At 52.2% G+C, this 14,727-nt stretch overlaps 1 protein-coding gene across 1 annotated transcript in view; it reads right to left on the bottom strand.

Moving 5' to 3' along the window:
• The window catches only part of TIAM1 (TIAM Rac1 associated GEF 1), a gene marked incomplete at both ends in the record, with an annotated part of 69,631 nt that overhangs the window by 52,905 nt on the left and 1,999 nt on the right, over positions 1-14,727 (bottom strand). The window contains 2 exons of the mRNA XM_084226056.1: positions 1,734-1,906; positions 4,291-4,738. Of these exons, the coding sequence (XP_084082182.1) occupies positions 1,734-1,906; positions 4,291-4,738 (621 nt within the window). The remainder of the gene's footprint in view (positions 1-1,733; positions 1,907-4,290; positions 4,739-14,727) is intronic.

The raw sequence follows: 14,727 nt of genomic DNA, 5'->3' as shown, positions 1-14,727 counted from the left end.
CCTTGCCCAGCACAGAAACAGCCTCCTCAGGGCTGTGCCTCTCCCTGCCAACCCCTGCTACAGCTCTGTGCTGGCACGGACAGCCAAGGGCCACTGCTCTGAGGGCATCCCCTCCTTCTCCCCGGTTTCCCTGGCAGAAGGGACGCATCACACGATGTTTCTGGCAATAGAAATGACTGGGTTTTGCTTGACAAGGCTCAGTTCTGCTTCCTCACTGCTCAAAAACCTACCTGTGGCATGAAGACACTGGGTTCTGGGGGAATAAGCTTTGGGGTGGGTCTGGGAGCCCACAAGAAAAATACAGAGGGATCCTTTGTAAGGACATGGAGGGACAGGACACAGGGAATGGCTTCCCACTGCCAGAGGGATATTGGGAAGGAATTCCTCCCTGTGAGGGGGGGCAGGCCCTGGCATAGGGTGCCCAGAGCAGCTGCCCCTGGATCCCTGGCAGTGCCCAAGGCCAGGTTTGACACTGGGGCTTGGAGCAGCCTGGGACAGTGGGAGGTGTCCCTGCCATGGCAGGGGGTGGAACAAGGTGATCTTTAAGGTCCCCTCCAACCCAGGCCATTCTGTGGCTCTGTGATTCCCTCTCACCAGGAGGAAGGTCTCCAGGTGCCAAAACACTCATCTCCTTCCCAGGGAAAGCGTGAAGGAGAGAGGGACAGGGCAGTACTACAGAAGGAGAAATTCCATTGAGGTGGCAGGGAAGTTAGTCCAGAAAAAAAGATGGGGTTTTTCAGTCAGACACTCAGTCCCTCCAAGAATCAGAAGGGCTTTTCTTTTTGCAGCAGTTTGAGAATCCAGCCTTTTGCAAGGACAGCTGCAAGGACCTACAACACAGTGTAATTTTAGTTTTTTCTGGAATGCAGAGGAGTGATGATGTGGGGACACATCCTAGCCCAGAGCAGCTTCTGGTTTAAGAAGGCAAGAAACTCCATTGTAATTGGAACGAGAACTAAAGGGATTCCTCCGGCGAAGAAAACTGAATCACAAGTGGAGGAAATGCACCCACCTCAGCAAGTGCTGCCAATTGCAAATAACAGAATGTCACACCCTGCTTAGTGCCACCTTGACATCAAAAAGGGGATGACAACCTAAAAATCACTCAGGTTACCAAATGACAGAAATCTTTTCAAGTGAAACACATCAACTAATATATGGTCTTTGATGTAAGTCCTGGGATTTGGGGGTTTTTTAACTGCACCCAGCGAAATGGAGACATTTTTATTTGCTGATTAAAGAATCAATCCCAGCACTCCCAGTCTCCTCTGGGGCAGCAGCAAGGTGTGTGAACAAGGGCCAGCCCTCTGGGAGAGCACCTGCAGACCCAGAATCCCCTCGCACTTCCACCTGCTGCTGGTCTTGTTAGCCCCTGGAGCCCCCCTGCAAGACCCTCCTTGGACACAGGTCTGTCACAGAGAGTGGCACAGCACTGCTAGTGCCCAGCTGCATGTCCTGTGTGGTGACTGGCTTGGGCTGTGTGCTCTAAGCATGCTGCCCACCCAGTTTTTACAGGGATGCAAGAGCACTTCTCCATTCTTTGCTCCAGCCATCTACACAAGGAGGGTCCAGCCAGTTATTAAAACAGCAGATTTGACACTGATCACGTTCAGCTCAGTGCTGCCAAAGGAAAGCCCCAAACCTCCTGCAGCCAGCAGGATTTTCCACTCCTCTCAACCAGAGCTAGATGCCCTCCTTGCTGGGAAACATAAAAAAACTTCACAAAAGCCAACCTGGAAGAGGAAAGCGTCGCCAAGGGAGTTGCTGAGGCAGAAGACAAAGTCCTTCTTGGGGTGCTCGGGCACGGCCTGCACGATGCTGTTCTCCACCCAGACCGCGTGCTTGGGGATGCTGTTGTGGTCGATGCCAGACCTGCCGTCCGTCTCGTAGAAGAACAGCGTGCAGCCTGCGGGAGACAACGAGCAGCACCTTCAAATGCTCTGCTGGCTTCAGTGCCAGGCAGGCACACCACGAGCTGGAGGGCACAGCGAGCCCTGACCCCGGGCTGTTTTGCGAGCCCTGAGCTTTGCTCTCCCTAGGATTGCCAGAACAGAAAGTCGGGGGCAGTAAAATACTTTCTCAGATGAGAAACAGCGTAAGAAACCACAAATCTGGGGTTGTCCATGGCCCCCCACCGCACAGGCTCGAGATCCTGGTCCCCTGAGGGTGACAGCCAGCGGTGAGCCAGCCCTGGGAGCAGACAGACCCCCGGGCATGGCCCAGCCTCACCTCTGCAGCTGCTGCTGCAGTCCCCCCAAGGCAAAGACCAAGCCATTTAATTACTGGATGCAGACAAGAACTGGAGTTAAGTAGCTGGGATGAGCTGTGCTTACTGAAAGACTGACGGTCAAAAAAACTTAGCTGGGGCCAGCAAACAACCTGCTCGGTGTTACAAAATAATCTTTACCATCCTCCCAGGGAAGGAAACCAAAATGCAGGGCAAGGGTGCAATTTGGGAGATTCCAAAAAGAAAGGGGCCTCCTCCTCTCCCACCTTCCCACACTATCTCCAGCTGTTTACAGGCTGGCACACAGTTGCTGTGTCCCTGGAAAGGGATGCTCCAGCCTCCCAGAAAACAATTTGCTGCCAAACAATGGCAGCTGTTGACTTCAAAGCCCCGTTAAACACTGCCAGTATCAAGGCACAGCAATCCAAGGAGTTAACACTCCACTTGAGCCAAAGCACTTCAAAACAACATCACTCCCCTGCTCATCCTGACCCTTTCTTCTCCCAGATGGCCCTTTGTTTGCAGCTCCTCACAGCAAGACCCTCCTGCCCCCTCCCAGGAGATCAGGGCTGCCCCTCACCTCCCTTCTCCTCTCCCCCTTCCCCAGCTCTCCAGCCACCCCAAGGAAGAGCTGGCTCCAAACTTTGCTGTTGGCTTTAAAATAGCGCTGCAAATGAAAGATAAACAAGTGCTTTAGGAAGAGCTCTGTGGGGAGGGCAGGGTTTGACCACACTGAGCCTCCTGGGTGACCCCACCTAGAGCAGGGGACACAGCTGTGCCTCTGCTGGCCCTGGCCACAGCACAGGAGAGGGAGGCCAGTCCCGAAGCTGTGGCTCCCCATTTCCCTGCTGATGAAGCACATGGAGATGAGTTTATAAGCACATGGCCAGCAGCAAACTGCAACACTCCAGAGAGAAGAGGGTGTGTGGCCTGGGCAGCTGAGGAGGGAGCGGGGCAGCTGGGTGTCCATCACGGGGTGGGTGACACAGCCAGAGCCATATGCCAGCCTTGATGACCAACCACAGCTTCCTGTCCACCCCGCAAACCTGCTGCAACCCCAAGTATTTATACTCATGAAGCATTTCCTGCAGAAGGAGGGGTACAAGAGGGATGCAGAGCGTGGCAGAGCCCCTGTGTGAAGAGCAGCCACTGTCACCACCAACAGCCCCCCACAACTGTGTGCCTGCAGGGGTACACAGGTATTCATTCACTCAGCAGTCAGCAAGCCATGGACACCTTCTTCAAGGGAATACCCAGTGCCCAGGGGGGTGCCAGCAGGACTCCAAGCAAGGCATGAACCCCACTGCGGTGCCTTGGGGTGCCTACACGTGTGCCATCACTGAGCACATCAGCAGCCCCCACGTAAAACCTCTGGAGAACAGCAGGGCCACTTCTCTATACCTCATGTCAACTGAAGTTCACAGCAGCTTCTCTTGGGAGTCCAGGCCCCTGGTCTGGCCACCCCACAGGACACATCCCTGCCCACTCTCAGTGAACCTCTCAGTGACACCCAGTGTGGCAGCAGCTCTGTGGCCACAGAGAGCAGGAACAGGCCTTCCCAGGCATTTCCCTGGGGAAGGCTGCGAGAAGCTGGGAGAAAGCTCAGAGAAAGAATTACAACAATTCTTATCCCCACTTGCTGTACCTCTTGCTAGGCAAATGTGGAATGTGTTATGGAGATTTGATCACCAAAGAGTGGTGGTGTTTTGCTTGGTTGACCAAAGAAGTCAAAGCTGTATTGGACAGGCTGGGAGAGGTTACGGGTTTCTTAAGAGTATAGCATGAAGATAGTATAGAAGAACAAAGGAATGGTTCAGCCTTCTGCATCATGGAGTTAGTGCTAATTACAACTGTGCCAGGGGGACCCCTACATCGACAAATGGTGACCCCAACGTGATGTATTTATCACGCCTTCATGGAGTCGCTTGACAACCCAGAGTGCCCATCTGGGTACACCCCTGCCCCTCTCAGTGACACCCAGAGTGCCCACCTGGGTACACCCCTGCCCCTCTCAGTGACACCCTGAGTGCCCACTGCACACACCCTGCCCGCTCTGCCCGTACCTTTCAGTGACACCCAGTAGTGCTTCCACTTCCTGCGCGTGGCCGACTCCACCTTCTTGTTCTTCTTGTGCACCAGGAAGTTTTTGACGGCCAGGGCGCCGGCCTTGCGCACGGTGCCCTGCGCGGCGCTCAGCAGGATGTCGGACTGCCCGGGCGAGCTGAGGGTGCCGCTGCTCTGCTCGTCGCTCAGCGCCGAGCCCGCCTCCTCCAGCTGCTCGCTGTTGGCCGTGCTCATCTCCAGCTCGCGGCGGAAGTTCTCGTAGACGCCCTGGCGCAGCCCGTCGCCCGCCGAGCTGCTGCCGCTGTCGCTGCCCACGAAGGCGCGCCCGGCGGGCGGCGAGTAGCTGGCCGTGGTGGCGTTGGAGCGCCGCGACAGCAGCTCCGTGTCCGTGGCCGCGCCCTCGATGCCGCTGTCGGTGAACTCGCTGCCCTCGCCCGCGTTGACGTCCTGCTCGGGAGAGAGACACGGGTCAGGGGAGAGCTCGGCCGAGAGCCTGGGCGCGTCGCGGTTTTTCACGCCTCCGTTTCTTCTAGCGATGGAAAGGCCTCGTCTCCTCTCGTCCCTAAGGCAAACGACTGGAGGAAAAGGTGGCGTGGTGACAAACGGGCGCTGTCCACCTTGGAGAGAAGGGTGAAGCCGCCCCATGCATTGCCCTCCAGCCTCACTGTGTTTCCAACATTTAACATCCCACAGCTCCGGGGCTGTACACCAGTAAACATAACAAGTTATTGTAACGGAGTTAATCACTTAAAATCACGCTTTGTTAAAAATATATAAACTAAAAAACACACAAAATAAAAAACTTCTCTCTTTTTAGACCCTAGTCACGTGTGTATGACACGTCTAGCCTGACAATGACACCCGACTGCTGCAGGAGTCCCTGTGGGTCCACACTTCGCCTTTGGGGCAAGAGGCAAGTTTCCTCCCTTCTGGAGACAAACAGCTGGAGGAGAAGGTGGGGTGGAGGCAGAGCTTCCAGCACAGGTGAGGAAAGACCAGTCCCACGTGCACCGCTCCAGGTGGTGCCTCCATGGCCTCGGCAATTTGGAATCTAAGACGCAGCATCATCTGTTTACATTAAGCCAAGTTAACAGTGCTAAAGGTTTTGCAAAGGGAGAACATATGGTAGCAAAAACTGGCAGTGTCGAGAAAAGCAGCGCCCAACCTACGCGTTTTGAGGAGAAAACATTGATATTGTGCATTCACACCTACAGCTGAAGATACGTTTCAGACACCCCAAGGCCGACCTTTGAAAATTATGTAACCAAAAAGGCTCTTATTTTTTTTCCTTCCTGACAGGTTAATGTCATTGAGATTATTTCTGTTCTCATCACAAACTGTAATGATGGGCCATGTGATATTCCCCACCAAATCCCACAGACCCTTCCTGGTCCCCAAGAACTTGCAGTGCAAGGATCAGAAGAGACAAGAATTCAGCCAATTTGAGCAAGACAGGAGAAAACCCCACTGAATTGAGGTTTTGAAGGCTGTGACTCAGCTGGCCCCGGCTATAAGGCTAATCCCCCCAGGGGGATGCCTACCACCACCTCAGTATCTGCAGGCATCTGTGGCAGATTTTAGAGGACAAAGGCCAAACTCCGTAATCAGAAACAAATATTTTAGGCACTTGAGCGAAGAAGATGCAAAGAAGCGAAAAATATGGCCAAAATCAACAGGAATTTCATCCTCTACCTCTCCTGCAAGAGCAGCTAGCTCTTGATTCACAAGTTAAAAAAAAAAAAAAAAGAAAAAAAAAGATCAGTCTCTGAGAAGAGGTAGCAGAATGGAGTATTTATTTTGAGAGAAAACAAGCTTCCAGATGCTGGTTCAAGCACCAGTTTTCTTTGTATCCAAGAGCAGCTCTGTGGAAACAAAGAAACCCTCCATCAGCTCAGTGTGAAACCATCCTCCCGCGGAGCAAGGAGAGCGGAGGGGCAGGGCAAGGGCTGACTAACTTTCCAGGCACTAATTTGCAATGGATGGGCCCGTTCTTTATAAACAGCGCTTCCCAAGGGACACGTGGGGTCCAGCTGGAAGAACAAGCACTTCCTTCCCCGCTCACTGAGCGCAGCTCTGCCTGTCCAGCTGGTTATTGAATGCAGACAGGCTGCTCTGGCCAGGCCAGTGCTGCTCTGCTCCTCCACGTGTGAACGAGCTGAGCGGGGTTTCCTGGAAGTACAGCCCTGTCCCCACCCAGAGCAGCTTTCACAGCCACATGTGCATCATGCTGCTCCAATGCTCTTGGTTTTGGGAAGCCAATTACCCTCACACTGACAGGCAACAGGTTCAGACTGGAGATTGGGAAGGAATTGTTCCCTGGGAGGGTGGGCAGGCCCTGGCACAAGGCGCCCAGAGCAGCTGGGGCTGCCCCTGGATCCCTGGCAGTGCCCAAGGCCAGGCTGGATGGGGCTTGGAGCAGCCTGGGACAGTGGCAGCTGTCCCTGCCCAGGGCAGGGGTGGCACTGGATGAACTTTAAAGTCCCTTCCACCCAAATAATCCTGTGATTCCATCATTCTATGCTCTACAAAAAGTACACAGCTAGTTCCAAAATCTTAGCCAATGCAACTTTTAGGAAGCACATCTCATGCTCTAGTTAAAATTAGTTGATTCAAGAAAACAAAGAACTACTAGAACAGACCACAAACTTGAGGGAGATAGGATTTGTAAGGCTACAGCCTGTTCAGATGACCTTGGTGAGACTTTGTTTTAACTGCCACAGTTTCCCTGTCAATAAATGGGGCTTATACTCTGTAACTAATGTGTGAGCACATCAGCTTATAAAAACAAGTAATTTCTAAAAAAACTCAAGGATGGAGAACCCAGAGTAAATATATTTGTTTTTCTTGCTCATAAGGCTAAACTGTAGCACATTTTGCAAAGATCTCTATAGTCTTTACCATAATGCAAGTGACAGGCTGCACTGCTCAAAAGATCTTTTCAGTGTAATGCTACAGCCCTGCTCCTAATCTCCCTCTGCTCCCTGCACTCCCCTTTCCACTCCTCAACAGCCCTTATCAAAGGCTTGTGGGCAGCCCACTGAAGGCCTTTGGCAGGAGGAGGGTCTGAGCAGACAAAGGTGGGAGCAGTTCAGAGCCCAGAGCTGCCAGCACTGCTCTGCTCCTGAGTTATCAAATGTGGTGTGGAGGGAGCCTCGTGTGCCCTGAGAGGAGATCAGGGATGGGGTTAGCAGGGTTCAGGGCCAGGCTTAGGAGGGTTCAGGGCATTCTCAGAGGTCTCTGCTTCTGAGCTGCCGCTGCAAGGGCAGCTCGTTGCCATCAGTGGGGAGGGAAAGCCCAGGAGCCTCGCAGCACTGCACAGAACACGCTCGGCTCGGGGCTCTGCACCAAGCACAAAGCTTTAATGCTGCCATCCCACAGAAATCTGCTGGGAATGAGGGGGGAACTGTCCCAGGCCAGGAACAAACCACAGCAGGGGTTGGTGAGCAGAGGCTCGACTGAAGGTCACCCCGTGGACAGCAGGGAGAAAGGCACGTGCAGAGCAGGGGCTGAGGAAGGGAACTGAAGGGGCTCTGGGACTGTGCTGGGTGGGGAGATGTGGGAAGCAGCAGCAGGGCTCCCACTGGGATCTGGGAGCCCTGGCACGGCCCAAGGGCTTGGGGGAGCAGCACCATGGGTGTCCCTGAGGTGCCCAGGGGCTGTGAAAGGAGGCTGAGCACACAGTCCTGAAGGGAAACAGGAGGGAGAGGGGGGATGCCCAGTGCCACAGAGATCAGCCCTGGAACGAGGACCACAGCAGGGCTGAATGGAGCCATTGTCACCAACAAGGCCACGTGCCAGGAGCATCCCAGTGCAACCAAGTGGAATGAGCTATCACAGCCCCAGCAAGTGCAGGGAGCAACTGAACTGCTGAACCAACCGGGTGAAGTGCTACTGCAAGCATTAGCTACCCACTTAGATACGGGGCTGTTTCTTCACATCAACGCTGGCTTTCAGGCAAAACAAGCGAAACAAGGCAGTGGGGAACAGACCTGTAATGCAAAAGCTACATCAGCCTAATGTACCTGGTGCTGTAGCTTTGGCACATGCTCACGTGGTACTCATACCTCTGCATGTCTGCTGCAGCCTGATCTGTTAAACAATTTGAGCTAAATTTAAGATAAACAGAAAAACCCCTCTTTGCTTTAGGAAAAGTGTCTACATTCAACTAGCAAAAATCAGGGGAGGAGCTCTGGGACAGGTTCCAAGTGTCCCCATGTTGAACATACCTGGTACTGGCCTCTGCTGGAGCACAGGATGGCACAAGCCTTGCCCAACTCTGGCTCATGACTGGGCACACTCAGAGCTCCTGCAGGAGCTGCACTCCCCACCACCAGCCTTGCCACAGACACTGTGACAGGCCCTGGTGAATCACCTTCTCCTGCCCCACCAACAGCGCTGATTCATGGGCACTTGGGGCTGGTTTGGTAGGAAAAATCTTACTTCCATAAATAGAAACACTTCCTCACTCCGTTCTGAATGAACCATTACATTAAAAGTACAGCTGAGTGGGGGTTTTCCTGGGAAGGGGCTCCCTCCAAGCCACTGCATATCCTTTGTTCCCTGTCCTGTTGAGCAAGAGAGCAATCAGATGCTCACACTCAGCAAGAGTGATTGCACACAACCTGTCTGGCTGCTCCTGAGGCAAGCACCGCGGAATACATTTCAAATGGGCCAGCAGCCTGATGGTTTGCATGCTTTTATCTGACTGCTGTCCCTTTGAAGCTCCTATGTGGAGAAAGATTGGCCTGATAAGCGCTTTTCCTTTCTTTTCAGTACTGACTCTGCCATCATTTGATGGTCAAGGTATGGCTTGCTGCAAATCCAAATTGAATCCTTTCTCCACAGTGACATCAAGAAGCAAAGATAAATCATAAAGCATGAAACCTGAGTGGGAGAAATTGTTTGATTCCTACTTCTGTGCGCTCACTGCACTGGGGCAGCAGCTCTTGAGGTGCCTGAAAGAGTCAAAATTTTTTAGAAGTTAAGTCTAGAAAAGATAAAATAAACAAACCCTCGCATGTACCATTAAAAGCTTCTCAGGGTAATTTAATAAGCAAGCAGGTTTGGGTCATGGTTCTCTGAAATCAAATTTGCTCCTGACAGAAAGGGCCTAGCCCAGACCTCCAGATCCTTCTCCTGGCAATAAACGCCAGCCTTATGATGAAAGGATGAATCACAGCCACAGGTGTCTGGGCAATAATCCCTGGGAAAGTCTCAGGGCTAAGCTGTCACCTCAGCTCTAGGCAGGAGGCTTGGCAGCATTTTTGGCTCACCCATTGCCCAGATATTTTCAGCCAATATGTGGCAGAAAGATCATGCCTGTGCTTCCCAAAGGAACCTGCCTTTCTTACCTTGAGTGCCCTAAAGGCAAATCATGGACACACAGGGACTCCTGCAGCAGTCAGGAGAGTACAGCCCTGGAGCTGTCAGACATGAAATGTGGAAAATTAAATCATCCCTGCCAGCTCCTCTCCCTGGCTTTTGAGGGGTGCTAAATCCCTAATTCCATGAAGGAGAATCCAGCCCATATCCCCTCTTGCAGTGTGGTTCCTGCCTGCAGCTCCCAACACCTGCACAGATCTGAGGTGAGTTCCCACTTTCCATGCCCTCAGTTCTCGGGTGCTGCAGGGTTTAATGCCTCTGTTCCTAAAGGATACACCGAGGAACCCCCAAATTCACCCTGCTTCCATCCCAGGACCACCCAGCTAAAAGTTTCCAGAGGAGCTGAGTTAACCATAAACTAATAAAAGCAGCCAAACTGTGCTCAAGTTAAACCAAGGGCAACGTGCCATCAAAATCCTCCCAGTTAAATTAAAATACAGGGTTGGGTTACTTTTTGTTTGCTGAAGCCAAGAAGAGGCAATTCCTCCTGAGAAATACAACAGAGAGGGTAGAAGCGGGGGACAGCTGCTGGAACAGCAGCTTGAAACCCAAACACATCAGCTGGGAGGAGCTCACCTGAACAAGCACCCGGCTCAGGAAGCAGGGCAATCATGCCTGTCATCAGGGAGGATAACCAGGCACCCCATCACACACTGCAGCTCTCTGAAAAGGAGCATTTCAACGGAGCACTTCACTGGGAAGGAGCACTCCTGCAAATTGCATCCATGTAAGGGAGCACAGCCCAGCAAACAAGCAGCTGGGGCAACCTGGCTGTGATTTTTAAGTGCAAAATACTTGGAACTAAAACCATGCAGGGTGTAGAGCTTCCCGGAGAATACAGCTATTGCCAATGTTGTTATATACACTTCAGATGTATGAATGAGAAAGTCCTACTGTTTAAAAAAACATGCCTGAGTGGAGCTAGATCAAATATCAGGGCTGGTGATTTGATTTCCCTTGGCCTCCGGCCGAGAGAGAGGGAAGAAAAACAAATTAAGGTCTTTGAAAAAGTATCAAAATATTTGCCAGTGAAGACCAAAACACCAATTTTCACATGCTCCTTTCCCTGACAACACTGGGGCAGAGCTGCGTGCTCTGAAGGGAGTGACTATTTGCTTTTAACTATCCCGACTAGGAAATACCTGATCTAATCTCCTCCATCTGGGTGACAGGGCAGCAGAGACCTCTGAGTCTGGCTCTGAAGCTCTCCGTTCCAGCCTTCCTCACCGAATCCACTTCCAGTCAGCCAGGCTATAAACAGCTCGTTTGATCCAGGCATCCACGGGCTGTGGCCATTCTGAGCTGCCACAGGAGGACCCAAGATGGGCACTCCCGAGCAGTTTGCCCTTCTGCAAGCCTGGGCTGCCCCAAAAACGAGTGGTTTCTGTTTCCCCCAGCCCGTTCCCAGCCCTTCCTTGCCCTGGGGCCCGGCGCTGAAGGCAGAGCTATTTGGTTTGTCCGGGTGGTTTGCCTGGAGGCTCAGCAGGGTGACCAGCTTAGCCCTGCTCCTCAGTGGGATCCAGCTGAGCCAGTCTCACTCCCGGCTTTTGGGCATTGGGAACGTGGCTTGGGCACATCTGAGACCTTGGGAACAGCCAGTGTCCGAACGAGACTGGAATCAGCGAGCCCCAGAGTGCAGCTGCCAACCAGCAGCACCCTGCTTTTAGCTGCCCACCGACCTGAGTGCCAGCCATTATCACTGTATTCCTGCAGCTCTGTCTGTAGTTCCTCCTTGACTCCATCTGGAGGCAAACAGCTCAGATTAGAGGTCCAACTGATTAGGAACCACACCTGGGCTGGAAATAGCCATGTTTTCCAGACTCCAGGCAGCATTCCTTTAGAGGAGCAGAGCTCCAGCTGCTGGAGATGCTCTGCCTGGAAAAGCCATGGCTGAGGAGGGCTGGAAGAGCAGGCTGGAAGGCCACAAGTGCTCTGCAGAGAGTGAACAGGATGCAGGGGAAGCCAGAAGCAGAAAATGATTTCAGAGAAGAGAATCCATGGGGGACAGGTCAACCCAATGGTCTTGGATGCATTCCTTGCACAGGAAGGCTCCAATCTCTAACCTGCTGGCTTTGGGGGAAATGCCCTGAGGGAAAATTCACCCTATACTCAATCTCTTTCCTTTCCTGAGCAGCTGGTTTTTGGGAACAAGGTACTGGGCTGGATGGGGCTTCCATGGGACTGACCCAGTGCAGCCCTCTTCCATTTTGGGGCCGTATCCTCTAAGCCACAAAATGATTTTATGAAAAAGTTTCTTTACACAACAGCAAGTGTCAGCTCTCTGGAGTTTAGCCATCTTACAGAACATAATGGAACACTGTAACCAGTTACAAAATTCCCTGAGACAGTAAAAAAAATAGTATCAACTGGAAAGATTGTCTCATTTTAGACTGGTTTCTCTGCACGTCCTGATCTAATTCCCACAAACCCACTTAGCTTCAACTCCTGCATATTCTGCAAAAATTTTTATGTTGGATTTTTTTTTTTTAAGGTTTGAGATCCCAAATTCCTGCAGGCTACCTAGAGAGGCCTAAAAATAGCAATAAATGTGAAAATTGGACAAAGGGGGATTTAACACGCCAAGGACATGGCCTGGGGCTGGCTCTGAGGCTTCCAAGTGAGTCAGGCAGGAAGTTTGTTGCTTCCCCCCCACTCAGCTTCACAAGGAATACAGAATAAGGAGGTGGCAAGACAGGCTTGGAAGGGGCACAAAACCACTCCTCAAGGTTTTCATCCCTTAGTTCACAGAATCACAGAAGGGTTGGGTTGGGAGGGGGCCTTAAATCCCATCCCATTCCACCCCCTGCCATGGGCAGGGACACCTTCCCCTGTCCCAGGTTGGTCCAAGCTCTATCCAACGTTGCCTTGGACACCTCCAGGGATCCAGGGGCAGCCACAGTTGCTCTGGGAAATTCCCTCCCTGAAATGTCAATCAGGGCTCATAACAGCAGGCAAGGGGGAGTACGTTTGTTCCTGAACATCTACCAGGAGGAGGAAGAGGAGGGAGGAGGAGGGAGTCTCCTGCAGGCAGATGTTTAGCTGCCCCAGGACACAAGAGGGCCGCTAAAGAAAATCTGGATGCCACAAAACAGGCTGCAGGGTCCTGGGGATCTCACAGCCCACAGTCAGAACAAGCTGTATCCAAGCCGTGTGCTTCCTCCCTTCCAGGAAAATGGGTGCAAATGGCAGCCAATTAAGGCCTTTCCACCTACGCCACCTCAGCTCGGAAAGCCAAAGCGATCCCAGCAGAGCTCCCCGGGAAGCCTGGCTCGGCAGAGCTGAGCCCTTAATGGCACAGTGCTGGGAAAAGCAGAGCTGCTGCGTGGGTGCCCCAGAGCCACCCTGGGAGCACTAATCACTTGTGCATATTGAATAGAACTGTCTCTCCATGGCAAAAAGCTCCCTCCCATTACTGGAGAGGGACTCCCACCCTTCAAATGAAGGCTTAAATTTGGACAGGGAGAGATTTTCCTCCCTGGTTTTGGTGTGTTGGGTTTTTCACTTTAATGTAAACCACACACTTGCAAAGAAACCACGGATAAGGCATTGGAACACAACATGTGCAGCCATGATTCTGTCACCTTCCTTCTGGGACGCATTTTTCCAGGACAGCCCAGCGAGCACAGCTAGTGAGGAGCTGCAGCAAATGTAACTTACAGAAAGCATGATGGTGCTATGAATGCAGCTGAGCACGCAATGGAACGATGGCTGGACTTGGGAACCAAACAGCAGGGCACAAGGCCATGGCTGTGCTCTCAGACTCACCCCTCTTCAGGAACCAAACCAGCCGAGAGACACCCACCAGGGATCATCAGGCCCTTCCAGCACTTCTAGCACCAGGGCAGCTGAGGCTAAAGAAACAGGCAGATATCCCAGCTACAGCTTTCCAAAAACTGGGGAAAAAACCTCCAAACCACTGGAAAACACAACCCCAAAGTCTTGTGAGGACTGACAACAGGGATCTGGGCACAAACTTCACTCCTGGCTAGGAGAACCCATTAGGTGACTCCACGGAGCAGTGACACCTCACTGGCCCGGAGGCCAAGAGGGAAATCTGTGTCCAACACCCCATTGCACTTGGCCCTGGGTCACCTTTGTGTGGTGGCCTCGTGGCCCTAAGACACAACAATTATTTTGTGGTATTGGGATGGGGGAAGCAGTTTAAAAGGCTGGTCAAAACACACATGTACAGCAGGAAGTGTTTTCCAGCAGGAGCACACACATGGCAGGCCCTGGGGCAATGGGGGCATCAAGGGTGTAAAGATAAAAGTGCTGAAAGACTGGGAGGGCAGAGGGAAACAAAACTGCCCCAAAGGTGCCCGGTGCCAGCTGGCACAGGCCAGAACAGTGCCCAGGAGCACAGTAAGAGCAGGGCAGTGACACAGCCTTAGCTCCCAGCACACTCCACATCAGCAGCGCCAAGGAAAGAGGAGCAAAGTGGAGGCGCTGCTGACTGGGGAGCTGCTGCAGGCACAGACTGGTCACCTCCCTCACCCCATCCAAAGCCACCTCATCAGGCTCACCAGGGACTCCTCTCACTTTGTGTGCAAATTTGGACTTCATTTCTGCCTTTTCAAACACATAATGGCAGTCATTTCCCTAAGCTTGCTCAGGCTAGGCTGGGGCTGACATGACTTCATTTCTGACAACTATCTTATACTTACAGGATGCTGCTGGGATTAAAGACTTGGGAGGAGGAATTTTGACCTTTGCAAAGCTTTAATTTTGTTGAATTTATCCATGGTAATAATCACTGCTAAGACTCCTTACAGCCATCATCTCCTGTCTCGGGAGATCCATCTAGTGAAACCAGCCCCACGAAATAATTTCCCTGGGTATGGCTGAGGCCTCACAAAAATACTACTTAAATTCCAGACTTTCACTACATGCCTCAGAGGAATCTTCTGAATGCCAGCATAGGCACCAAGAAGAAAAACAAACGCTTGGCTGTTCATCACCGACTCTATTCTCTTTTTCCTTAAATACCCTTGGAAAGCAGGCTGCACCCAACAATCTTCAGGAAAGCTGTTAGGTCCAAGGCTGCCAAAACCCTT

The sequence above is a fragment of the Fringilla coelebs genome (genome assembly GCF_963513975.1).
Source record: "Fringilla coelebs genome assembly, chromosome: 2".
NCBI classification, from domain to species: domain Eukaryota; kingdom Metazoa; phylum Chordata; class Aves; order Passeriformes; family Fringillidae; genus Fringilla; species Fringilla coelebs.
The sequence above is the reverse complement of the archived record's forward strand: the minus strand, read 5'-3'. Positions and strand labels throughout refer to the sequence as shown.